Source organism: Mauremys reevesii, linkage group 6 (assembly GCF_016161935.1).
Source record: "Mauremys reevesii isolate NIE-2019 linkage group 6, ASM1616193v1, whole genome shotgun sequence".
NCBI lineage: Eukaryota > Metazoa > Chordata > Testudines > Geoemydidae > Mauremys > Mauremys reevesii.
In genome coordinates this window covers 80,662,028-80,688,149 of record NC_052628.1, presented here as the reverse complement: position 1 = coordinate 80,688,149, position 26,122 = coordinate 80,662,028, and the positions used below count along the sequence as shown (strand labels likewise).

General features: G+C 38.3%; 1 protein-coding gene across 4 annotated transcripts in view; it reads left to right on the top strand.

Annotated features, from left to right (window-relative positions):
• Nucleotides 1-20,448, top strand: part of SPIN1 (spindlin 1) — a 104,560-nt gene extending 84,112 nt beyond the window's left edge. For 2 of the 4 annotated variants that reach the window (XM_039544952.1, XM_039544951.1), the window contains 3 exons: nt 13,288-13,541; nt 14,742-14,975; nt 16,638-20,448. In XM_039544952.1, coding sequence (XP_039400886.1) covers nt 13,288-13,541; nt 14,742-14,975; nt 16,638-16,837 — 688 coding nt within the window. In that variant the 3' untranslated portion in view covers nt 16,838-20,448. The remainder of the gene's footprint in view (nt 1-13,287; nt 13,542-14,741; nt 14,976-16,637) is intronic. The other 2 variants (XM_039544949.1, XM_039544950.1) reach the window with 1 other exon arrangement.
• Nucleotides 20,449-26,122: the final 5,674 nt, after the last annotated feature.

Below are 26,122 nucleotides of genomic sequence, written 5' to 3'. Positions count from 1 at the left end.
CAAGAGCATTTGAATAAAATGCTATAGCTTGCTTGAAGACTTCAGGGAGAGGAAGTGGCAAGGAAAGACTATAGTAACTTCATTGCCTAAGTGGTGTGTTGTGACTAGGTCAGTATAAAGCTATTCTCATCAAGTATTTTTACTAATGACTGCATCTGGAAAATAACCTCAGACATATAATAGATTTCTTATTACTACTTGTGTTCCAGTAATTTCATTTCAAATACACTTTTGTCATGGAGATTTCCCATACTTATTTTTTTCAAATGTGGTGATTGGAAATACTGCAACACTTTATAAGGATGCTTTATTTTTTGTTAGGGGTATCTCATCACCCTCCACACTGTCATCGCTCCCAAAAAAAAGGGGATTAATTTGTTGTTCACCTTGTGATTTTAAGAGGAAGTAGATGATGGAAAGAGCTAGTCTGAGGGAGGAGAAGGTATGATAGTCTGGACATGTTTGATCTCATTGTTTTTTAACAGCTAAATAGGTTGGGTCTGGCTAGTTTTCTGATGGGACACTTGGAAGACAAAAACTGAGTGCAGGTGCATTGTATGACTATTAAACATTTTTTCTAAGTGCAAAAACCTGTTTGTTCTTTTTCAGTGTACACTCTTCTACAAAATAGTATGTGACAATCCAAGGTTGCCAGTCATCAAATGTATTCCTCAGTGTTCCATCCAATGTTCAAACAGATAGAGGAATGGATCACAGAACTAACAATTAGTAGAAGCTTGGGCATGACTCTATTATATTTTATATGCAAACAGAATGTACGAAGTACACAGTGTTTTGGTTGTTCCTCCATGCAATCATATTAGATGTTTGTCAGTTGGTATCCTTTCTAAGGGTGGTAGTTTTGGTAAGCCCATTCAATGAGTAATTCTCTGAGCACCTCAGGAGCAGCCTCCCATTTTACAGGAGGATGGGCATGAGTCTTCTGATAGTGGGGATGTTTCACTCTCTTACCTTTTAAGGTGGTACCTTTCTATGACCCATATATGTTTGCGAGTCAGGACAGACATGGGAAAATATAGGCATGTTAGTTCAAAGACCCTAGTTGGTACTCCTCCATCCTGGCCACTTTCATTTTTTCCATATGAACAGACTGCTTGGCCTCGCTGGCCCCATGGCCTTATCCTAAATCAAAATATTCCTCAGCTTCAGTTTCCAGGGTTAAATCTCCTTCACCCTCAGATCTGCCTATCATGCAAAAGCAGTCACAGCAATCTGTAAGTATTGTTGAACCGGACTCTTTTCTTCATCAGTTTCTGCATGAACATATATTTCAGCAACAAGTTTCTGAAACATTTCCAGAGCATATTCCATCTTCTTCACAGAGTGAGGCTGACTCCTCCTCAGGCATCTTCATTAGATAATTATAAGTCATTTCGAGAATTGGTCTGCAGAATGGCAGAAGCTTTGGAGAGATACCAGCTCAGACTGTTCAAGAAAAAGAATACATTATTGATAGGGCCCTACCAAATTCGCAGTCCATTTTGATCAATTTCACAGTCATAGAATTTTACAAATTGTAAATTTCACAATTTCAGCTATTTAAATCTCAGATTTCATGGTGTTGTGATTGTAGGGGTCCTGACCCAAAAATGAGTTTGGATGGGGGGGGTGTTGCAGTACTGCTACCCTTACTTCTGCACTGCTGCTGGCGACAGCGCTGCCTTCAGAGCTGAGCAGCTGGAGAGTGGCAGCTGCTGGCCGGGAGCCTAGCCCAGAAGGCAGAGCCGCCATCAGCAGCAGCGCAGAAGTAAGGATGGCATGGTATGGGGTATTTCCACCTTTACTTCTGTGCTGCTGCCTGCAGAGCTGGGCCCTCAGTCAGCAGGCACCACTTTCCGGTCACCCAGCTATGAAGGTAGCACATACGTAAAGGTGACACTACCACGACCCCCCTGCAACTCTGTTTTGGGTCAGGACCTCCAATTTGAGAAAAGCTTGTCTTCCTTGTGAAATCTGTATAGTATAGGGTAAAAGCACACAAAAGACCAGATTTCATGGGGGGAGGCTAAATTTCACGGTCCGTGACTCATTTTTGATGGCTGTGAATTTGGTAGGGTCCGAATTATTGGAGACTTTTCATGTCTTTAGCAGAGAGGCTTGCCTTACTTATAAATGAAGACCTATTAGAATAAGCCTAGCTTTTATGGCACACTGGAATCTATACCACCAACCTCTAGGAATTTGAAAAAAAAGTATCAGTTCCCTTAAACAGGTTTTAAATATTTCTATACGCATCCTACTCCAGGATGTCACTTAGATGTGACTGCAGCACAAAAGAAGTTGGAAATATCAGTCCTTTAGAGTAACTCCAAAGGAGAAGGTAGTAAGAAGATTGGATTTTTTAGGAAATGATCAGCTCGCCTTCAACTTTGCATAGTGAATTATCAGATTTTTCTGTCAGATTATCATCTTACTTGAATTACAGTGTCTGAGTATCTTGATAAACTTCCAGCAGACCTCAGAAAGGCATTTAAATCTTTTCTACATAGTTAATAGCTAAAAAGCCTCCCTACAAGCTTACATTTATGCTGCTTTTACAGCATCAAGAGAGCACCAATTACTACATGGTGTGTGTCATGGCTTCAGTTTTCTGGGTTGCCAAAGGAGGTTCAAACTATGCTGGAAGACCTCACCTTTGAAGGGATCTAGTCAGCTCTAAAACTGATGAGTTATTACATACATTGAAACTCTCATGCCACTTTATGGTTATTAGGCATCTCACTTCGCAATATAAGGAAGTGCAGTCTCAATATCATACTCAGCTGAAACAGTCTGTTACTATTTTTTTTAATCCTCTTTATCAGAGAGCATCAGGTTTCTCTAAGAAACAACAACATATACATGCGTGGATACCTTCATCAACTTCAGATGTTGCTACGGCTGCTCTAAGATGTAATTTGATGTATATATCAAGAGCTGCTAACCAATCCTGGAGGATCTTTATCCCTTCCCCGCATCTTTTTGGGACCATATCTGGAAATAATATAAAATATGGAACAGTATCACCAGCAACAGATGGGTACTTAATTCAGATAGGTTACTCTAGTCAATTCTAAGGCATTCTTACCCACAAATCATCTTCCCCATCCGATTTCAGAGCCACCTCCTCATGAAAATCTCCTTCAACAAGAGGCTTAGTCACACATGATTTTTGGAGTTATGGAGGAGGTTCCCCTCAATATCTGGGGAAAGGGTTCTATTCCTGATATTTTTCTAGTCCTCTAAAAATTTGGAGACTGACATCCAATGTGGGCCTTGAGAGATCTAAATTTCTTAATGTGCCAGTTCAGATTTCTAGTGGTAACTCTGCCCTCCATACTTCCTTTCATAGATCTTCTAGATTGGTTTGCAGCTCTTGAGCTACAAAACACATTTTCATCCATCCAGAACACAGGAAATACTTGTATTTTTTGTAGCGGGCAACACAAATTATCAGAAATTCTTGGTATTGCCAATATCTCTTACCACTTCTACTAGACTTAGTTGCTCATAACAGGGAAAACATTTATCCAGTTTTTTTATCACTACACGTCATGGTATGGAAACTGTCTGGTTAACAGACTTGGAGAAAACTTGTTCTGGTGATATACACAACATATGGACTCAGGGCAGAAAGCAATCCACGAAGACAAATTATACTCCAAACTTGAAGCATTTTTCATCCTGGGCTTCCCAGCATAATGTTTCTCCGTACGAGACATCAGTCTGTCAGATCCTTCAGTATCTATTATTCTTATAAACCTCTGGGTTGTTGCTAAGCTCATTGTTTGTTTTTGTTTGGTGGCTATCTCAGCACATCCTCCCCCAATTCAAGACCATCCAATTTTTTTCTCATATTTGTTAAAGTTTGTGAAAGGTCTTTTTAGAGTTTTTCCTTCAATAAAACAATCCCCAGGGTCTGAGAATTGCAAGCAATCACTGCATTTTTTACGTTGAAAGTTACACTCTGTCTATGCCCTTACTTTAGGAAGAAATTTATCTCTGATTTTAATTTAAATCAGTCCATTCACTTATCTGTTTTTCCCAAAGTCTCATTAATTCAATTGTGAGGCTGCATTACATACTCTTGTGTCCTTTGAGCTTTGCATGTTGGAATTTTTATTAAAGATTTGAGATGTCAAATAACCAGCTCAATTGGAATTATTTAATCAGAGGTCATTGGTCAAAGATGAATACAGCAGTATACAAAATATAAAAAAGAAAATATGCTTTCCCACCTCCTGCAAATGGTGAAGACAGCAGCTTGTTTCCCTTTTGTAACTGGCAGAATGATGGCAGTTTATTCACTCCCAAACTAACACCCCAAACTTTCCTTTATAATATGTGAAACAAAGACATTTCTTTGCAGGGAAGGAAAAGTTACTTTCCCCAAAACCATGTGTTTTGTTTTTGATATCTCAGTTTACCTAATTACTTATGGAATTTCTTTTGATATCTCAGCTTACATGATTGATAAACTAAAGGGATTTCTATTCCGATTATTATTAAGAATACCTGTTGGAACAAGCCTAATGAGTTAAAAACATCTTTCAGTGGGTCATTTGATAAATCACAGAAAACATCTGTGATAACAAATAACTCTTATCACAGAACATAATTGGATTATAAGAACCCCATATAAATTAATCAGGCTGGTTTATTATAACACACTTCTATAATAATAGAGATCCTTATTAGTATCCAAGGGTTCCTTCCTGGACATATGGGCTATGTTAGTAAGATAAGGTAAAATTACACATTCCATTATTGAATATATATTTCCTTTATCAACTAAGGTTCAACTGAAGGTCAGAGACCTTTTAATAGGTAGAGGGCACTACATTTATAGTTACACAGCATTAAAGGGAATTTGGTTAAATAGGTAATAAAGGTAATAATTGGAGATATACCAATCTCCTAGAACTGGAAGGGGCCTTGAAAGGTCATCTAGTCCAGCCCCTGCCTTCACTAGCAGGACCAATTTTTCCCCCAGATCCCTAAGTGGCCTCCTCAAGGATTGAACTCATAACCCTGGGTTTAGCAGGCCAATGCTCAAACCACTGAGCTATCCCTTCCCCCTCCCTTTATATTTTTAACATATAAAAATCTTGTAACATATAAAAGACTTAAATATTAAGTCATTTTATTTGACTAGAACAAAACCATTCAGGCAGCCTCCTATGCTATTTATATTTATTGCTGGGAAATCCAAGGGTCAGGCAGCCTCAACTCGGAGAATATCTAAATGGGTGCCACACTTTATAGAGGTATGTTATGAGGTGGCCAATTTAGAACTTCCAGGTCGTATTAGGTTATATTCTACGAGCCCACAGGTCACTTCTGCAGCATCTCAAGGAAATACCCGTAGCTGATTTTCTGTAGGGCTGCTGCTTGGAGTAATACTTTCACTAGCCATTACTACTTAGTTCAGATGCCCAGTTTGGGAGCGCTGCATTGCAGTCTAAGTAAACTCACAGTGGTATTTCCATGTGTTCACAACCCACCCTACTTTCCATGATACTAACAAGTCTAATAGTCTGCTCTTGATGGGGATGCAGGAACTGAGAATCAGTTGGTCATGCCACCACCCCACCTACCTGTATAGCATTGAGGGTAGGGTTGCCAACCCTCCAGGATTGCTCTGGAGTCTCCAGAAATTAAAGATTAATCTGTAATTAAAGATTGTCATGTGATGAAACCTCCAGGAATATGTCCAACTAAAATAGGCAACCCTACTTGAGGGGGAAGGGCTTAAGGTAATCAAGGGAGCAGGTGCAATGAGCAGACACTGCTGACTAAAGCATTCTGTTCTCCAGCACATCAGGCATATGCACTCAAAATGGAACACATGTAAATACCACATCTCTAACTTCCCCTTTTACTTTCCTGGTGCCTAACTAAGACTAGGGACTGGATGATGTCAGTTAATGGCTGCTTAAGCCTCACAAGATGGAGATGATTGGCTGGGGGAAACATCAAGAAGGGATTAGCAAGGTTTATGTGGACAAATCCCTAGACTGAGGAGCCTCTTTCTGACTTTTTTTTAGAAAGCTGCAAAATCTAGGAATCTTATTAGGTCTTAGGCTATGGTGAGGTGATCAAGTAGCAGCAGTAGCCAAAAGTGCACTTTATCTGTGCTTAGATAGGACTTGACCTTTCCAATCAAGGGCAAACCACCCCAGTTACCTACCAGGTTGTACTAATATAGTGCCCTCTACAAAGCCCTTAATTGTTTGGGACTTGGCTGCCTGACAGCTTACTACATTACAGCATTAGGCATTGCAACCAGTGTTGTAAGCCTCTGGAATGCCTATAACTCAACTAGTGTTGCACAGAAATTTTTGCTACAGGGCACAGGTATTTACACCATTATTGTGTCTTGCAACAGGTTCCTCTGCATCATTATAGAACAACTGGAGACAGGAAATGCAAGTATAGCAGTTGCAGTAGTGCAATCATAGTGGTGCTTCTCACCTTTCACTTTGGTAACTCAAAGTACCGGCTCTATCATATTTCAAGGAAGATCTCTAAATAAGAGGACAGCCTATTCTCTGCAATACTAATGAGAGATGGTAGCGCCTTTGTTCAAGTTGGACTTGTTTTGGACTGAAGAAAGAGTAAACATTTTTATTATATACAAAGAATACAGAGCATCATCCACAGATTTGTAGCAGATAACTAGTGGATAAAGATTTAACTTGCAGGGGTTTTCAACAAAACTGAGTACTTAGAGTTAAAATTTAGTTTAAAATTGAACCTTTAAGAAATCTCATTTTTTTTTCAGATTGCTTTTGATAATAAATGGCTCATTTTTATTACCTTTTGCACCTTCAAAATAGATAACCCATTTCAAGATAGGTTCCAAGTAAGTACAGTTATTAATGATTTGTGAATATAATGGAGAAAGGTAGAGGGAGGGAAATGTCTTCACTCTTAATGGCCATAGTTTTCCATAATTTACAATGAGACTGAAGGTTTCCAATGGGATTGAAGCTATCCATGTCCTGAATAAAGAAGGCTACTGTTTCAGCAGGATGGCATGCTTCTACTAAAGATAGCTGCTGTTTCATCTGTAATGCTCTGTTTGTTCTGGTTGGTAGAGATGGTCATGATACAGTTTGCCAGCGAGTTACATGATTATCTGATAGATAGCAGCATGTTGGAGGAACTAAGATTTCTGGGCTCTATTCCGAGACAAACTGCTAAAATGGAGTTAAGGTTAAAAATACATATCACTAACTTAGGGTAAAATATATTACAAGGATTTTGTAATTACCCCAGAAACAAGCAGCATAAGACCAGGAAATAGAGAGTTAAGATTAAGTTTAAAAAATCCAAATATATTAAAGTTGGAAAAGCACAGTTAGAGCACCCAAACAACTTTAATTGTGCTGTAAAACCATTCATTTTTTTTTAAAAGTAGCACTAAACTAGAATATTTTCCTCATGTATGACCTTAATTTGGAATTGTAAATCTTAGTATAATAATAACCTGTTTTGGTGTCTCTTAGACTGTAAAACACTTTGGAAATAGTTATTCATAAATTCAGGGTCTTTTGGAAGAGATACTGGTTCGCTTTTACTTTTGTAAGTTTGCATTCATGATACTTTCTTTAGGCAGTGGTGTGTTTAAAAGTAGCTATGAGCTAGAAGCTTGTTAGTTATTTTAAAGGTAGTTCAGGCCCAAAATTTAAGTTAAAATGATTGTGGAACTTCATTTCACTGAAAACGACAAGTGGTTTTTATTTAAGTATCCCCCTGAATTATTTGCAGTCCCAATATTGAAGAATTATATGCATTATAACCAGAAAGTGAAATGGACTATAAACAAATTTAATAATAATAATATATTGTGATATACCTATCTCATAGAACTAGAAGGGACCCCCGAAGGGTCATCAAGTCCAGCCCCCTGCCTTCACTAGCAGGACCAAGTACTGATTTTGCCCCAGATCCTAAGTGGCCCTCTCAAGGATTAAATTCACAACCCTGGGTTTAGCAGGCCAATGCTCAAACCACTGAGCTATCCCTTAGTGGTTCACTAAGTCTAAAATGAGTGAAATGTAAAGCATAAACAGCATAAATGATGTGTTGGGCGGGGGAATAGATATTTCTAAAAGTTCAAATTTAATTCTAAGGTATTGGTAACGTTCAAAAACTCGTTTAAAATTATTTAAACTCGGTAGTGTCTCTTTGAACACTTGTCCTAATAGATTTTTTTCAGTTAGCATTCAGAAAGAATTACGCTTATTCACCAAACAGTTAATCAAAAGATGTCTTAGCGTGGAACTCTGTGTTGAAGTAAACTTACTGCACACAAAATCAGATTTTCATTGTGCAGGAACAAATTTCACATCACTGATTCCTTCCTAATGAAATATTACTGACATTGTAGTGGATATATTTAGTAAGAAAAGTTACAAAAAACAAGAGAAAAGAACAAGAGAAATTAGCAAAGACCTGTTATATCTCTTAAACACGCATGTTTTGAAAATGTACTTAACAAAAGTTGCTTATTTAAAAAAAAATACTGAACTTCACGTTTCTGCTGTATTTAATTGGGAAAAGGTTTCAATTGTATATGTGTTATAGTAACCTGTGATGCCAGGGTGGCCACTCAAAGCCTTTCTAGAAAATACTGCTAAAGACTGCATATAATTGTGACAGAAGTGAAATCTGAAAATAAAGAAAATACTGTTGAACTGCCCACTAAGAATTTCTTCATGGAGAATGCAAGACTGGAGTTGAGAGAAATTGCAGTTCCCAGTGAATGTATAGTTCTAATTATATCTGATGGAATAGTACATTTCCTACTTCAGCAACCTTGTAGAATGATGGAAGCATTCTATGAACAGTTTTTCCAGATCTCACTACTATCTGTCATGTCTTGGATCTCTGCAAAGCACTATTTGTTCTGAGTGCAGGCCCCTGTTGATATTCACTGCGGGTGAGCATGTGCTCCACTCACCTCAGGCAGGAAGATTTTTCAGTAGCAGTCCATGCCTGAACTCTACACCACCTCATGCTCTCAACCAAGTGTGTAAGGGTTGGCATGAATTGCCTGCCTTCCAGGTCTTCCTCGTTAGTGATCCTCACAAGAGCTGCCTGTACTATCTCAAGGAATTACACATTCCTTCTAAGTGTGAGAACTGCCATTCTTTCCCCCATGAACTAAACAGTCCTGTGAGTTCTAGCTTTGCAAATATTTAATTGAGCTCTCCATGGGGCCCCAATCTGATCCTGGATGTTGAGCTTCCCAACACATGGACTGGAGCTACCAAGTAGTGCCCCTCCCGCACTGGCACTCCCTAGCTCAGGATCCTTGATCAAATCTGAGGACTTCTCTAAACAGAAACATGAGGAGGGTATGGGTAAATGTCCCCATAAGAAGCAGGATAAATAGCCTCGTTAATTCTTGAAGAAAACGACTGCTTCTCCCCTACTCTCCCATCTAGTCAGACTCCACACCCAGATAGGGGTGTGTCTAGAGCTCACGGGAGCATGTATCTGCACTGACCATACCAAAAGCAAAGAGCACACTGAAATATCAGACCCCCTGCACCTCTTACCCATGCATGTGCTTACAACCCTTCCTGAACCTACGGCCTCAGAACGGAGACCAGAACAACCATTGCAAGCCAGGGTCCCTCAATCTGGCAGTATGGTTTTTGGATAGACAAAGAGATTGTGCTCAGAAGAGGTCCAAACCATCCTTAACAGCAGGAAACACTCTACAATCATCAGTGATTAGACAATGTCATAGAGAGTACACTTACAAAGTTTACGGACGATACCAAGCTGGTGTCTTGCAGGTACTTTGGAGGATAGGATTAAAATTTAAAATGTTCTGGACAAATGGTCTGAAGTAAATAGGATGAAATTCAATAAGGACAAATCCTAAGTACTCCACTTAGGAAGGAACAATCAGTTGCACACATACAGAATGGGAAATGACTGCCTAGGAAGGAGTACTGCAGAAAGAGATTTGGGGGTCATAGTGGATCACAAGCTAACTATATGTTAGCAGTGTAACACCATTGCAAAAAAAGAACCTCATTCTGGGATGTATTAGCAGGAGTGTTATAAGCAAGACAAGAGAAGTAATTCTTCTGCTCTACACCATGCTGATCAGGCCTCAGCTGGAGTATTGTGTCCAGTTCTGGGTGCCACATTTCAGAAAAGATGTGGACAAATCGGAGAAAGTCCAGAGAAGAGCAACAAAAAATGATTAAAGGTTTAGAAAACATGACCTTTGAGGGAAAACTTAAAAAATTGGGTTTGTTGAGTCTGGAGAAGATACGTCCTTAAAGACATCTGGTCTATCTATTCATTCCTTGTGAGTATATTTAGCAGCTATTAACTTTTTCAATCCTCTGATGGTGAGCTGCTCAGTTTTCACTCATCCTACAGCTGTGAGATTCTTAAAGGGTATTACTAGAATCTCTCTTCCCCTCCCCCCCAAAATTATGAAAACCTACATCTCTCTAGAACCTGAACCTGATTCTCTCAGCCCACCATTTGAACAGACCCCACATGGCAGACCCTTCCCTATATGGTGTTTCACAGAGATAGTCCCCTTGAGATTCCATCTCAGGTTTCACTTGAATCAAAATTGCCTATTTTCCTCTCCAAACCCCACAGTAACAGGTATGTCTGCAGAGTTCTCATCTACTTGTAAAGGACAAAGTCCTTTAGGAAGTTGCTGAGACTATGGGTTTCCATCACCGAGAGAATGAAACAGCAAAGAATCCTGTGGCTTCTACAGAACCAGACTAACACGGCTACCCCTCTGATACTTGAGAGAATAAAAGGAGAAGCAGTTCCTTTGCAAAGACTCTGTAAATTGACTTTGGACTGCATCCTCCTTGGCTATGGGATTATGAATGCCCCTTTTGCTACAGAGTGCCAGGGCTCACCCAACCAGAGCACAAGCTACCTCAGTGCTTTCCCTGCAAAGAATTCACCTCAAATCTTTAGACTGGCACCTTGGGGCTTGAGTCACATTTTTATTGGACATCAAGCCCTTGCTCAAGCTTCACCATCAGATGCCTACTTTTGTCCTGCGATCTGTGGCACAGCATATTTGCTTTTACCCTCCTCCTCCAAAGAGTGCTGCGTGCAAGTCAACTACAGTGAATACCCATAGGGAACAGCACTCGAAGAAGACAGTAAGGTTACTTATCTTGCAGTAACTGGAGTTCTCTGAGATGTGTGGTCCCTATGGGTATTGCACAACCCACCCTCCTTCCTCTCTTCTCACATCCTCTCTTGATTCAGGGTAGAACTAGGAACTGGAGAGGTGGTTAGACTGTGCCACCCCTTAATGCCCTTGATTCAGAGCACAAGGTGGTGTAGGGTGCAGGTACAGATCAATGGACCTTGCAACTGAAAAATCTTCCAGTGCCTGGGGCAAGAATACCCTTAGGGACTATGCAGCTTGAGCTTCAGTTACTGCAAGGTAGGTAACGGATCTGAGAGGCTGCTAGCTACTGCTGAGAATGCTTTACACTGTTGCTAACTTTTTTCTGAGAATGGTATAGGTTGCTTTTTGTGACATTCAGTTTCTAATAATTAGAGCAATTAATGTTGTGTAAATATTTGTACCAGGTTAAATGAAGTTGGCAAGGTTGCAGCAAACAGTATTTATTGTAAAACTACTAAAATTATCTAAAGTTTATCATAAGAAAAAACAATGATTTATCTTAATCTGAAAGCCATGTGACTAGTGTGTTAATGGTGCAGATTACTGCAAGCTAAAATAAATATATGAAATAATTTAATACATATATTTATATCTCTTGAAAATGGCTACAATATACTGGTAACCATATAGTCCCTACATAGATGCTATAAATTGTCACTTGTTTTAATGAAATAAGACTTTTAAATGTTAAATACTGCTAGATACAGTTTGGTACTTTGTCAGATAGCAAAAGTAAGATCTCTCACAACCATAACTGATGAAGACTTGGCAATATTAACCATTGGCAAGTGGTTCGTGCTGGCAATTTGTTTTTGGTGGCAGGTTCCATAAAGAAAGAATAAACCACTGAAGAGAGAGAGGAGCAGAAGTGGATTGCTAGTCCTCACTGCTCACTCTAAAGAGAATCTTCCATACTGCTCCTTCCTTGCAGCTGACCCTAGTGGCGTTGTACTGAAAAGGAACGTCAAAAGAGTGCTTTTCTTGTTGGCATGCTACGCCTATGTTTGATGAGCACTTCTCAGGCGATGCTGCACTTACTGATAGTTTGAAAAGTTACTTGAACTCCAGCGTAGGCATGGAGAACAGAGAAAATACATAAACACACTACTACAAAAACAGCTGTTGACCAACAAATGCTAATTGCGGCTGCTTATCCTGCTTGTGGGTGTGAGAGGCATCCTTCATATTGGCCTCAGATTAGTTAAGTATCTAACAAATACTGATGCCTTGTTAATAAGAGAGATAGGCATGGCTCTAATTAAACTTTCCTTTTGATGTCTGAATTGACCTTTTAAAACAAGTGAGTTGTGCTTTCAGAAGGTTCAGTTGGCAAGGAATTCTGACATTTCAAAAAATTTCATTCCAAATCTGAGCAAAAATCTGAAAGTTCAAAATTTCCTACAAATTGAAAGTTCAGAAAAATGTCAGTTCAGCATAGTTTTGATTCAAGAAATGTTTAAACTTTTTTTATATTATATTTTATATGTAGGATTATGAAAATGTAGGGCTGAAAGGGACCTCGGAAGGTCACCCAAATCTGCTTCTTATGCGGAGGCAGACCAAGTATACCTAAACCATCCCAGATGTGTAATGTAGAATATAATATTTTAATATTAAAGTAGAAACTAAAAGATTTTAGCCAACACTATTGAAATGCAACTTTTGGATCTTTTTCTGTCAATTTTTGTTAAAATTGATAAGTTCCTACAAAACATTTTTTTTCTTTTTTTTCTTTTTTATAAAACTGCATTTTTGCTGAAAATCTGTTACGGCAAAAATTTGGCCAGCTCAGTTAGTTTCAAATTATTTGGCAGCATAGCAACTGATCACAGGACCATAGTTTTTCTTTTCATTATTGTAGTAGTATGTTTCCTAAATAATTTAAAGGCAATTAGTACAGTAATTTGGCCTATTCAAAAAGAGGTGCACTATAATACAAGCTGCATTAGAATTTGTCCAACATTAAATAAAAAAATAAGGAATACTTGTATGTTAAAATAAAACATTGAACTACATTGGATTATAAATAGAATAAACAACATTTTTCTGCACACTTGCTTAATCCTGTTTGTATCTATATACAGAAAGCATCGAAACAACGTGGGACCTAGCAAACCCATTTCTCAGCCCCGAAGAAATATTGTAGGGTGCAGAATACAGCATGGATGGAAAGAAGGGAGTGGACCTGTAACACAATGGAAGGGGACAGTTCTTGATCAGGTTCCTGTAAATCCTTCTCTCTACCTTATTAAGTATGATGGATTTGATTGCGTCTATGGACTAGAACTGCACAAAGATGAAAGAGTGTCAGCTCTTGAAGTCCTTCCAGACAGAGTTGGTAAGTGCTTTTTGATGCACGTACATATATATTGCATGCTCTGGACAGGGTGCTGGATGGAGCTGCTGGATTACATTTTGTCAAGTCTGTGGACTTTCATTAGTAAATGTTCTCCTTATTTTGGAGTGAGTAGGGAATTTTACTCACAAATTAAATAACTTATTTTTATATTACATTGAGTGCTATAGAAGTTCAGTACTGTAAATTGTCATCTAATTGGCTTACTTATATATGATATAATATTGATCAACCTTATTCACAGCCAAGATTTCTCTATAAAAAGCTTATGTAATGCTTAGACTAATATTTCTGTTACATGTTAAATGTTAATGCTGAGTGAGAGTTCACATTTTACAGTTCAATTTCATGAGAATTTTCTTTGCTGTACTCCATATTCTATGGTCCTGTATTAAGTGTTTCTCCTATGCCTTTTCTGAGAAGTAATAAAAATAAAGTGAAATTTCTTTAAAAATGAAATAATTGAATTAATGTTTGTTTTCAATAGCTCAATCTGAATTTTTAAAACCTGTAGGATGTCTGAAACACTTATTAAAGTTCAGAATTCACACCAAGTGTCACTGAATCTCAAACTAGATCAGCTTTTTTTGTTGGCTGCAAGGAGTTAGCTGTGTTTCAAGAAGAAAAAAAATTCAGTGACAGTAGAAAACTCTAGAGGCTATTTTATGATCAGCCCTCACCCCTTTTGCTAAAAGTTTATTTTTAATAGAAACAAAGGTGTTGTGATATCTGCTCTGTAAACCACAATTGGTTTTCCTTAGTGTTTCTAATTATATTTTTCTGTAGTGTGAGTGCAGTGAGTTGGGGCTTGTCTACACATAAAAATTAATCTGGAGTACAGTAGGGGTGTGAGTTTAAAGTGGATTAATTTCCTGATTAGCTCCATGTGTGGATGCTCTTGTTCTGGAATAACTGTGTCCACACATGGAATTTAATCAGGAATAGCTATTCTAGAATAACTGACAGTGTAGACAAGCCCTTATTTAATAACCATAGCTAGAATTCCGCATCTTTGTAATCTGGATATACCCAGAGAATAAAAATATCCACCAGTTAATTCATATAATTATTTTGTAAAGAAAACAATTTGAATGAAGCCCTTTTCATGATTTCTATGGAAGATGTAGTATGCAGGCTTCCGAGTGGTCCTGAATTTTATGCAATATTGTGTACATATTTCAGCTTCATCTCGAATCAGTGATGCCCACCTGGCAGACACAATGATTGGCAAAGCTGTGGAACATATGTTTGAAACAGAGGATGGCTCAAAAGATGAGTGGAGGGGGATGGTTTTGGCTCGAGCTCCTATAATGAACACGTGGTTTTATATTACTTATGAGAAGGATCCTGTCTTATACATGTATCAGCTCTTAGATGACTATAAAGAAGGTGACCTCCGCATTATGCCTGATTCCAGTAAGTACGCCAGTACTTTTTTTTTCTTCTAAACCAAAATGACAGTTCACTTTCCATAGACATTGGGTTTGTTTGTTTCCTGAAATGAAAGAGCTGACGAACTGCAAGAACTGCAGAAGATTCATATGATTTTAATATTAGGGATGACTCTTAAATGGTGGTAATTTGAAACAAGGATAAAATGGTAATTGTATTAGCCTATACTACCACCATCCACTTTTTCCATGTGTATAGATATTCTCCCTCAAAAATATTGGTTTAATCATTGCACTTTTTTGATGGGAAAGCAAAGTTAGGCTTTTTTTTGTTCCTTTGTGTTACCTTTTAACTAAATATAACAGATCACAAGGGCTAAAGTGAAACTAGATGAATTCATGTACACTAAATAAATGCCGTGTGTGTTTCTTAAATGATCACATCAGGACATGGGAATTTTGGGTGATAACTCTTAAAGACTTTTGGTACGTGTGTTTCTGAGTCAGTCAACCTATAGCGAAGATGGTAAGGGAAACTGATGTGTGTGCACATGTGCCATTCAAACATTATGATACACAATGAAATGAACATATACACACATACTGAAGGTTTTTTCCTTAAATTTAATTTTCAGCCCTGTAACTGTAGATAGGAACAACCAGTTTGTTTGCAAGTTGGTATGATAAAAAGAATAGAATAGAATTATTTTAGAGATGTTTAAAGACTTGAATGTTAGTTCATTAAAAATTACCCATGTCTTAATATTATTCCCTTTTTGATTAAATTTCACTTTACACTGCCCCCAGTCTTTGTGCTCTGTGTATTTCAGATTTCGTATTGACCATGTTTGTTACAGGAGTTATTCAAGGGGAGGCTGGAGATTTTAAGAGATGGGTTTTTTAAATCCAGGAAGGTAGAGGGGTGATTATGTGTCTTGGATTTTCTTTTATTTATTTATTTTTTTTTTTAAATCCAGGTAGCAGTTGAAGCTTTTGGTATTAGAGAGAAGGGGGGCTGTATCTCTTGTCTCCCTCTTGGCCAGGAATAGAGGTTACATTGTATAAACTTTGGAGGGAAAGAGGTTGTTTCCCTCACTTCACTGTAGCATATATACCCCTACATCCAGCTATGATTATTAAGCACAGTAGCTCAGCGTTTCTGCTAAAACGATCAGCAGTGAAACTATTAGTTTGATTTTTTTTCCCCCATTTCCCCCCTTGGCTGCTCTGTGGATTTGGCGAGGGGAAGGAGTATCAGATGGGTACTAGAAGATTTCTCTGGCTCCAGACACATGGTCTGCATGCATAACCCACAGTAGAATACAGACAGGGACCACATATCTCAAAGAACTTCCTCATTTGTTACTTTGCTTTTTGTGCATGTGACTACATAGATGCTAATGGATGCAGGAAGTCTAGGAGGCTAGTATAAGAATTCAGTTTCTTAAAATTCTGGTTGCAGTGTTACCCAAGTACATTTTTTCCTGTAATGGTAAATTGTGGAACTGATGAACTTTGTTTGACTGAATAGACTACAACTTTTTAAATGTTCTTCTCAAACATTGTAATTCATCTCTTCTCACGACTCCTGATATTTGTATACATTCTGAAGATGTCTTTGCAGTTGTTATGTGGATTGAAAATCCTTAAACTCCTAACTAAACACATCATGTTTTCTGTGTTACAGATGATTCGCCTCCAGCAGAACGGGAACCAGGTGAAGTTGTGGACAGCCTGGTAGGCAAACAAGTGGAATATGCCAAAGAAGATGGCTCTAAAAGGACTGGCATGGTCATTCATCAAGTTGAAGCCAAACCTTCTGTCTATTTCATCAAGTTTGATGATGATTTCCATATTTATGTCTATGATTTGGTGAAAACATCTTAGACATCATCGTGAACTCTTGCCAAACTCGTGGAACTATTAAATGTAAAATTTGTAGACACAAAGACTTGACTGCTTTCCAGTTTAATGAAAGCTTAAATGTCCCTGCGAACCCACAATCTCTGCCAACAAAACTGTTTTGTTCTGAATAATACAAACAAATTTGTGTGAACATGACACATTTTGTGTAAGGGAACTCCTTTTCTTGAAGGAAGTCGCTATATTTTTGGGGAGAGGGAGTTAAAGTAAACAGCTGCAAATTCAAGCTGTGTAAAGTTGATCTAATATTGTAATCATTAATCTAAAAAATTTTTTCATAGCCTTTAACTTTTTCTTCAACCTCGCACTCACCTGTTCAACTGCCACATGCAAGTGTAGTTTGATATTTTCAATATTGCCTTCTTATGTAACATTAAATTTAATTTCTTGGCTACTGGCAGTCCTTGTTTTCAGGGTTGGGGCTGAGATGATTTCAAAAAAAGTAAATTGTTGGTTTGTGCAGTGTTAAGGAGTGCCTAACCCAAGTAACATCAATCTACTGTGTTTCTATACCTTATTTCAAAGTCGCTTTTTAAGAATTAGCAGTACATGGGAATATTTGTGCATCTTCGTAGACACAAGACAGTACAACATCAAGTGTTTGACTTGCACCTTTCAGTGAAAAGGCTTTAAACTATAAAAGGTTTAATCAGCTATATAAACTGTTGATTAGAAAATGCAGCCCACATTTACAAGTTGAAGGAACCAGTAAAACTACACAAAACAAGGCTGCCTTCTATTCTAAATGTTGTATTTTTGTTATATACGCTTCTTAACAAACCCAAGTGCTTGGTGCCACAACAGTGATAACATTATATGTTACTTCAGAAAGATCTTTAGACTACACATTGGCAATCAGTAGTCTCTCATTTAATATCAAAATTAGCAATCTGGATGTTTGTGTATGGACTTAAAAGCCTAATAGTTTATCTGTTACATGTAAAGACAAAAACCTCATGAAAGAACAGTCCTCTTACATTAAAGACTTGTTTTAGAGAAGGAGAAGCATTTGTTGCTTTCTGCTGCATTCCTTTTTTTTTATTATTATTTCCCCCCCCCTCCCCCCCCCCCGAAAAAACATCTTTCTTAGCTCTTCTTTCTGGCTTTTCTACGAGTGTCCGGACAGATCATCTACGGCTTAAACCTGTTGTCGCCTTTTGTGGTGTACATTGTACTCGCTTTGAGGTATGCTGTTACGTGAATTTCATTCAATGAACACTAGAGTTCTGCATGCCAGTGGTGTACTAACTAATGAAAGCTATAGGCAGCCTCAGTGGTTCGGTCATCTGCATTGGACTGTGGATGTAAATAGCAGCCCACAGCTGCAGATCCTTTCACAGTTTTAATCTTGCAAGATAGTTGTAAACCAAGGTAGTTTGTGTGGCAGTTTTAAAAAGTAATCAGAATTGCAAAAATGGTCAGTTCAGCAACAAAATCGTCATGTCACATTAAGGCAGAGCTTTGCAAGTTTGAAAGCACTGCTTCACAGAAGGCTAGTATGTGAAGCCAGTTATCACTGTTGAGGGGAGGAACACCCAGATACCCAACCTTACACAGAAGACTAGGAAAAGGTGCTGTTAATCAGAGATCTGAGGCCCAGATGACCTCTATTATGGATGTTCTTGACATTGAAGATTCAGTGGTTTAAGCCCCTTTCTATCCATTTTTGCCTGACTTCATATTTTAGCCTTAAGGCTTGTGCCTCATTATGCTGTTGAATGGTAACAAATACTCACCATATAAATACAGTACCTTAATTCTTTGTCCATTGCTACTGTTGCATTATGTCCAGTATTTCATCATGGGCAACCAAAGGCAGGCTATTGTCTTTCAGTGAATAGCTTCTCAATGCAGTCCTTAAGTACTAAGTACCTGAATCATAAATGTTCCTTGTGTTTTTGAACAAAGTGAGCAGATTTGCAACACAGTGTTTTCATCCTGCAGATCTGTTGTGTTTTCTATTGACTCTTAAGAGTCCTGCATGTAAATCTCAAAGCTGAGCCTGGCTCCATGAGCCCAAGTTGATATTTGTGGCACAAGAATGAGTGAGTGTATCGATTATACACAGGATACGTGCATAACTTAGTACAGTGAATTTTGGGCTATACATCTAAGGAAAACAAGGTTTGTTTTGAAATATTTAAAGTTTAGGTCTACTGAAACATTTTTAGCATTAAAGGCTTGCATTTGTGGGTTTTCTGCAAGCCACTTTAATATACCACATAATCTACCAATTAGTGGAGTATAATCTGTAAATTTGTATGGCCTTTTAAGTGTCCCCTCTTATCTGTTGCTTTGTTGGTTTTTGTTTTTTGGGTTGGGATTTTTTTTTGATAGTTTAAACCACCTTTTTTGAGGCTTGAGACTAATTCCACTTCCTGCCCTTCTGCTTTGGGCTTTGTTTTAGGCTCATGTTTCAGATCTGCATGCAGTGCTTGCGTTACCCTGGTAACTAAATGTTGGTTCCTTGTTCTAGGGGTTCAACATTCCTTTCCAAAATTATCATGGGGCTTGTCACAGCACAAGCCAGGATCTGTGTATAAAAGTTATTGGCCTTTCTCATTTACCTGCTGTAGTATTGTTGTATATTGTGTGTGCGTGTGTGTGTGTGTGTATGATGTCAGGCTGCCATGTAAAATTTTAAAAAGAAAAAAAATCTTAAATGCAGACCATCCTTTTTTGCATGCTTAGAAGGTAGAATGTTCAATGTAACAAACTAAAGTTGCATGTTAAAATGTTTAGGTTTTTTGTTTTTGTTTTTATTTTGTGTTCAGTTTTTGTGAATTTGCTTATTGTGCTGTTTTAATGGTTGTTAGTAGGACTAAATGCACTGGTGAGGCGAGCATAGTGCCAACAGAAGGTAATTTTCCAGTTGTATGTGTCACAGCATTTGAAGGGACCATGTATTCTGTTCAATAGTAAATAAAATCACAGCTGAATCTAAAACACCATACTTTTTTTTCTTTTGAGTGCCAAACCCTAAATTAAGTTGGAGTAGAATACATAAAGACATAAATACACTGGGGAAAACCCTTTTAAACTTAATAAATTGTAATACATAAGTTTTTGTTTTTTAATTGATTCATTTTAAAACTGAAGGTTTCTTTGAGGATAGCAGCAATTACAATCAATTCAGGGAAGGAGAATTATAGCTAAAACAGTTTCTGGTTCCTTTAAAATGCTGTGCTTTTTGTATTTTACATCATTAGTGCAATTTGGATGGTTCTTGGTATGTGTATAGTTCAAAGGTCTTCGTGTTCACATTTTAAAATTAGGTAATGACTTCATCTTTAGAGCTTGGTTTCACTATTTTTTTTTATTTTGAACAATGTAGACAGTTCCCTGTTCTCTGCATTTAGAAGTATAAACACTTTAAATCTGTTACTTAATTCTGTAAGTAATTTTTATAATTATGATGTAACTCTATCCTTAAAACATTTAAAATAAACCCTTTATGTGCAACTTATGACTGTAAATTTTGTTCTCATGAGCAAAATGTAGTGGTGTGTTCTAAAATTGTGAAGAAGCAGTTTCTTCAGTTTTATAATTAAAAAAGGACATTATTTTAACATTGAGCCATTTATGCTGGTATAATAATTTGCCATTTGAAACATCTTTGCTTGCTAAAACAAATCTTTATTCCTTCTTTTACCAAGTAGGTATGAATGTTGATAAGATGGCATTTGAAGTGGATGAAATCTGATTGAGGTGAAGCATAGTGCTTAAATTTACTTTCTCAAAATGCAATGAAAAATTGTGTAAGGGAATTCTGCACATATGTGAAGAGCCTGTAAATTAATGTATTTTCAGTGCACATTATAGTTTGCGCTCTTAAAAGCAGTGACTCGGAAATTGTGAACTCCGGAAGCCTTTGTCAATATGTAGACACTTACTTCCATGCCTGCTTTGAATCAACATTCATAATTAAATAACAAAATAAAACTTGAATTTTTATTTCACTCATAACACCAACAACAAAAGACTGAAAATTGGAGGTTTGAAACTGCTTCAATTATATAGGCATAATATGTTTCACCTCAGCTTTATGAAGATGGGTAAGTATTATTCCCACTGAAGACAATATTTTTAACAAATAGGGTGCCTAAAGTTAAGCTCGTAAGCCCATCTTTAGACACCTAAAATAAGTGGTCTGATGTTTTTCAAATGTGCTAAGCATACAGGAATGCCTTTTGAAGTCAATGAAGGCTGTTGGGTACTCAGCTCTTTCGGCATCCAAAATGTGGCTTGATTTTCAAAAGGATGAACATTTCATACCAAACTGAGAAAATCTTTATTAAGAGGCCAGCCCGAGGTCACACAGCAAATTAGCTTCCACACTGGGAATTGAACCCAGATCCTTTGGATTCCATCCTGTGCTTGATTGACTGGATTATGCTGCATGAGAAATAAGTCTGAGTGAAAGTTACTTTAAGTAATTGACTTATTTTAATGTTTACTATCTGTTCCATTGCAACCAGTTCAAACCCCTGAATTATAGTTATAATCAGGCAGCCAGTTGCAGGACTAAAATACAGTGTCTTTGATACTCTATACCTTTTTCACCACATTCAACCAACTGCTTAATTGCTTCCACAGTGGATAGTTACAGGAGCTCCTGGGGGGTTGTGTATCTTCCCCTATGCCACCTCCTCAGAAATGTTAACGCTCTTCATGGTACTAGGTTCCTTCAACCATCCTTACACAACTTATTTAAGACTTTCGGAGGGAGAGAATGATACTCAGGAAGGCAGGTGTGTTAATCCATCTGAAAGCAATATACGTAAAGCTAGCAAATAGTTGTTTAATGTGTAAACACTGAAGATACAGATATCACAGCCCTAAACAGTCATTTGTATTGTGTAGGGCTCTATGTATTCTCCGACTGCAGAAGCTAAAACTGTTTAAATGTAGCTAAAGGTCTTTTTAGACCTCTTATGAATGGAAGGATAGCCTTCCAAGTATGAACTGGCATTAAACTGATGCAATGTTGTCTTCATGTGTCTGCAAACATTCTAAAACAATGTCTCAGAAAGGAATAATTTGTTCCTGTTTAGCTCTGCGGTGTTTACTTTGAAGCCTAATATCCATTTAAATGGCATCATAGAACATAGAATATTAGGGTTGGAAGGGACCTCAGGAGGTCACCTAGTCCAACCCCCTGTCAAAGCAGGACCAATCCTTGTTAACATTTATCTTACTGATTACTTCAGCAAAAACACCAGGTAATCCATTGTTGCTTGGAGGAGTGAATTGGAGTAGCTGGTTGTTGCTAAGTTTTGTGCCGTTCCCCATTATGGCCTCTCTCTAATTTGAGGAGGAATGACAAATCATTTGGAGTTGAGGAAATAACAAGTGATTTTTTTTCATCCTCCTGTATTGTCGAAGGATAGATTTCAATTCTTCAGCCATATCTAACAGATGTGTCTAATTCAGCCTTCTCTCCAGTGATGGTGATTCTGCAATCTCACTGGGCATGACACACTGTCAATTCTATTTGTTTTTCTTGCTGATGCTCATAACTGCAATTTGATGTGGCTGACTAAATAAGAATGAATGATCCCTGTCTATTCTAACGTCTCATTTTATATTTGTAAAGAGTTGTTTTCCCTATGTTACTTTTCTTCAGATTGATATTGCCACTCCTGTAAGCTTTCTTTAAATTCTGTTCTCATCTTTTTATTAGTGTTGCTGCTCTCTCTGAATTCTCATTAATTTCTCTTCCAAATCTGAAGTATAGAAACAACCCAAATATCATATACTGCAGTTAAGGCACTAACCAGTGCCAAAATAAGCTGATGTCTAGTTAATATCTCCCATTTGATATTGATAATTGATAATTCTTCCCTACCGCATATGAAATGTTGCTATATTTTTTAATTTAATTTTACTGATTTCAATCCATTGTTCTGGTTTAAAGATTTTAAATCTTATTCAACAGAACAATCTCTCACAGATAAACAAATGCACAGAAGCATAGATATAATTTGGCATATTCTGTACTCTACCCATCAAGTCATTAATTATATCTAAGACCTGATCCCTGTAAGACCTCAGGGAACATCTCCATTCAACTTGACACTAATAATTACTTAAGCATTCTCTATACCCAAACTTCAACTGGTTTTATTAAAAGCAATTTAGTTAAACAACTGCAAACTTCTGTGTGAACACTTACTTTGGTTCCTTAAACCTGTTTCACATTGATTTAATCTAAACCAAAAGAAGCCACTCAAATGAAATAAGAGTATCACACAGCCCTTTACAGTAATTTAATACCACATTTTAAGTGTAAACCAGTACAACTCTGTGTAGACAAGCCTTGGAATTTTTTTTTAATGTGTGTTCCTATTATCTCACTTAAGTTTGCTTGTGAGATTGCCCTGTAGTGTTGTATCAGATGCCTTAAATGACTGTGGCTTTTTTATTCACTAGGTTTGTTAACCTACCAAAAAAGTAAAAGTTGACTCGGCATTTGGTGTAATGCCATTAGATTCACTTTCCAAAGATGATGGGAGGAGGGATAGCTCAGTGGCTTGAGCATTGGCCTGCTAAACCCAGGGTTATGAGTTCAATCCTTGAGGGGGCAATTTGGGGATTAGTCCTGCTTTGAGCAGGAGGTTGGACTAGATGATCTCCTGAGGTCCCTTCCAACCCTAATAATCTATGATATTAGAGAGGGGCAAACTCCAGGATGGGCTTGCAAAACCAAAGTGAAGGTTGAAATCCATGATTCATAAATTTTTTTGGGGGGAGGGATAGCTCAGTGGTTTGAGCACTGGCCTGCTAAACCCAGGGTTGTGAGTTCAATCCTTGAGGGGGCCACTTAGGGATCTGGGGCAAAAATTGGTCCTGCTAGTGAAGGCAGGGGGCTGGACTCAATGACCTTTCAAGGTCCCTTCCAGCTCTAGGAGATTGGTATATCTCCAGTTATTAAAAAGGTGTACTCACCTTGAGCTGAGCTGTGGACACATCTCCCTGGGACGTGAGAATAATTCTTTGTGCCCATTCTATTCCTGCTTCCAATGAAGTTGCCACTTGTGGTGACAGAAAGTTTTTTGTAACGTAGGCACATCTGTTAAGTTTGGCATTTGAGTGGATTTCACTGTGTTCTGATGATTTGACTCTTCCCTGGGTTTTTTTTTAATCCTTTGAAAATGTGAATCAATTTACATTTTTAAATCTCTTCACAAGTTTGATCAATTAAAAAATGAGAACTTTTTTTAAAAATCATTGTTCTAAACATCATGTTGAGGAAATACTTGTAAAATGTGAGTACATCATGTGACCTATGATGTCCAGAGAAAGCTGCAGCAATTCTCTGCTGAGGCTCCCATTGTTTGGCAGTCAGCATGGCTCAGTGAACAGGGAACTAGACTAGGAAAGTGGTCCTATTCCCATCCCTGCCACTGGTTTCCTGTGTGACACTGGGCAAGTCACTTTCATTTCCTTGTCTGTAGAATGAGAATAACGGCTTATCTTTTTTTAAAGTGCTCTTGACATATATGGAGGGAAAATGCTAAAGAGCTAAATATTACTGCTCATCAGCCCAGGCAAGTGAGGCAAAATCTAACAAAGAATTCCCAAAAGCTACAAAGTCCATTGTTTATATTTTTATTGCATTGATAGGCACAGATTTAAAGACAAATTGTGATTTGATTTAAATGTCACAACTCCCTCCAGTAGCAAAACACAATGCCAGAAAGTTTGAAGAATGTAGTGCTGCATGAGGCTCAAATCTTGGGATAGATAATAGTGCCCCAAGAAGCTGCTTTGTTACCATGGCAATTTACCACACCCAGGAGTCACTGTATAAGAATATTGCTATAGTAATCCCTGCTTGGGGAGGCCACAGCAGGATTGTAGAAATTAGGCCAGGTTTGCAAAGGCCCTTCACCTCCCCAGCCTCCCTTCCCCAAGGGGTAAGTGCATGGATGCGTATGCTTGAGGAGCCCATGCCAAGCCCAGTGGCAGTTCCAGCTCCTGGGTCAGCCGGCTGCTTTTTCACCCTAAAGAAGGTAAGCTTTGAATAGCTATTAAATTATATATTAGATAGGTATGGAAATACATACCTTATGATTTTGTACTTCATCTGTCAAAAAAGTCATAAGCTGCCATTGCTTGATAAGCAAGAAATCTGCCACAAAAGCTTCCTGCCTGTAGCCTAAAAGGTTTAAAACAAAGGACAGAATCAGGGACCCAAAGAACATGCCTGACTCTAGGGAAAGGATGGCAGCAGCTGACCAAATTCACTTCTAGGGGAAGCATACAGTTACTTTTGCTTGTGGTATGTTGTGCATTGCATCGAGGAATAGTGTTTTCAGTAACTGGTTCAAAAAATTCTTGATCTCTGTGGAGAGTCCCACCAACATGAGATTGTTCATCTATTCTCTGGGTCTTGCACCATTTCCCAGGCGTATTAATTCTGTCCCTGCCAAGAACTCACCCAGATCAATAGCATAATTGTTATAATAGTATAATTCACTCCATATGTGATGGGGTGTCCAGGCTAATTAACCTGATGGACTGCACTGATGGGGAAAGACAACTGGAGCTCGGCTGAAATAGAACAGGTGGGGCTGGTAGAAAGCCAAGATGGCAGCAGAAAAAGGCTGCCAGGGAAGTAGTCTACAGTCCGACCCTGGGAGAAGGGAGGAGTGTTTGGGGCTATGGAGTTAAGAAGTCTTCAGTTACTCCCTGGGAGGAAGGAGTTCAGGCTGATAAACCCAGAATGTGGGGAGCCAGAAGACATAGGAAGGAGTCCAGGAAAATAGCAACAGGGTCTAGGAGAAAGCAGGCTGCCATTGCTAGACATAGGTTCCCTGCACTGAAAATCTGGAGTAGAGTGGTAGGGGAACCTGGACCTACCCGACTGGGGAAGCAGCAGGGTCTAGCCAGTGAAAGGAAGACTGCCATTTTGGATGAAGAAACTTTGATACCCCAAAAGGGGAGGACTGTATTGACCTGGTTGAAGGGCCAAGCCATGAAGAGAGCGCCCAGAGTCACAGAACAAGGGCGTGCAGATGAGCAGCAGATGGAGTGGAGGGTTTGGACCTGGAAGGAGCTAATCTCCAGAGCAGCAATTAATACCTTCCAGCATAACACCTTGCATTTCCTAGATCTCTGTTGTCTGATGTGAGTGGAGGGTCTGCATCATATTGCAAAGGAGTTTAAGTTTAAATCCTGTAAAGGGTGTGCCGTCACTGTCACTGAAATTTCTGCTAATTTTCCCCATAAACCTGTGAGGTTAAA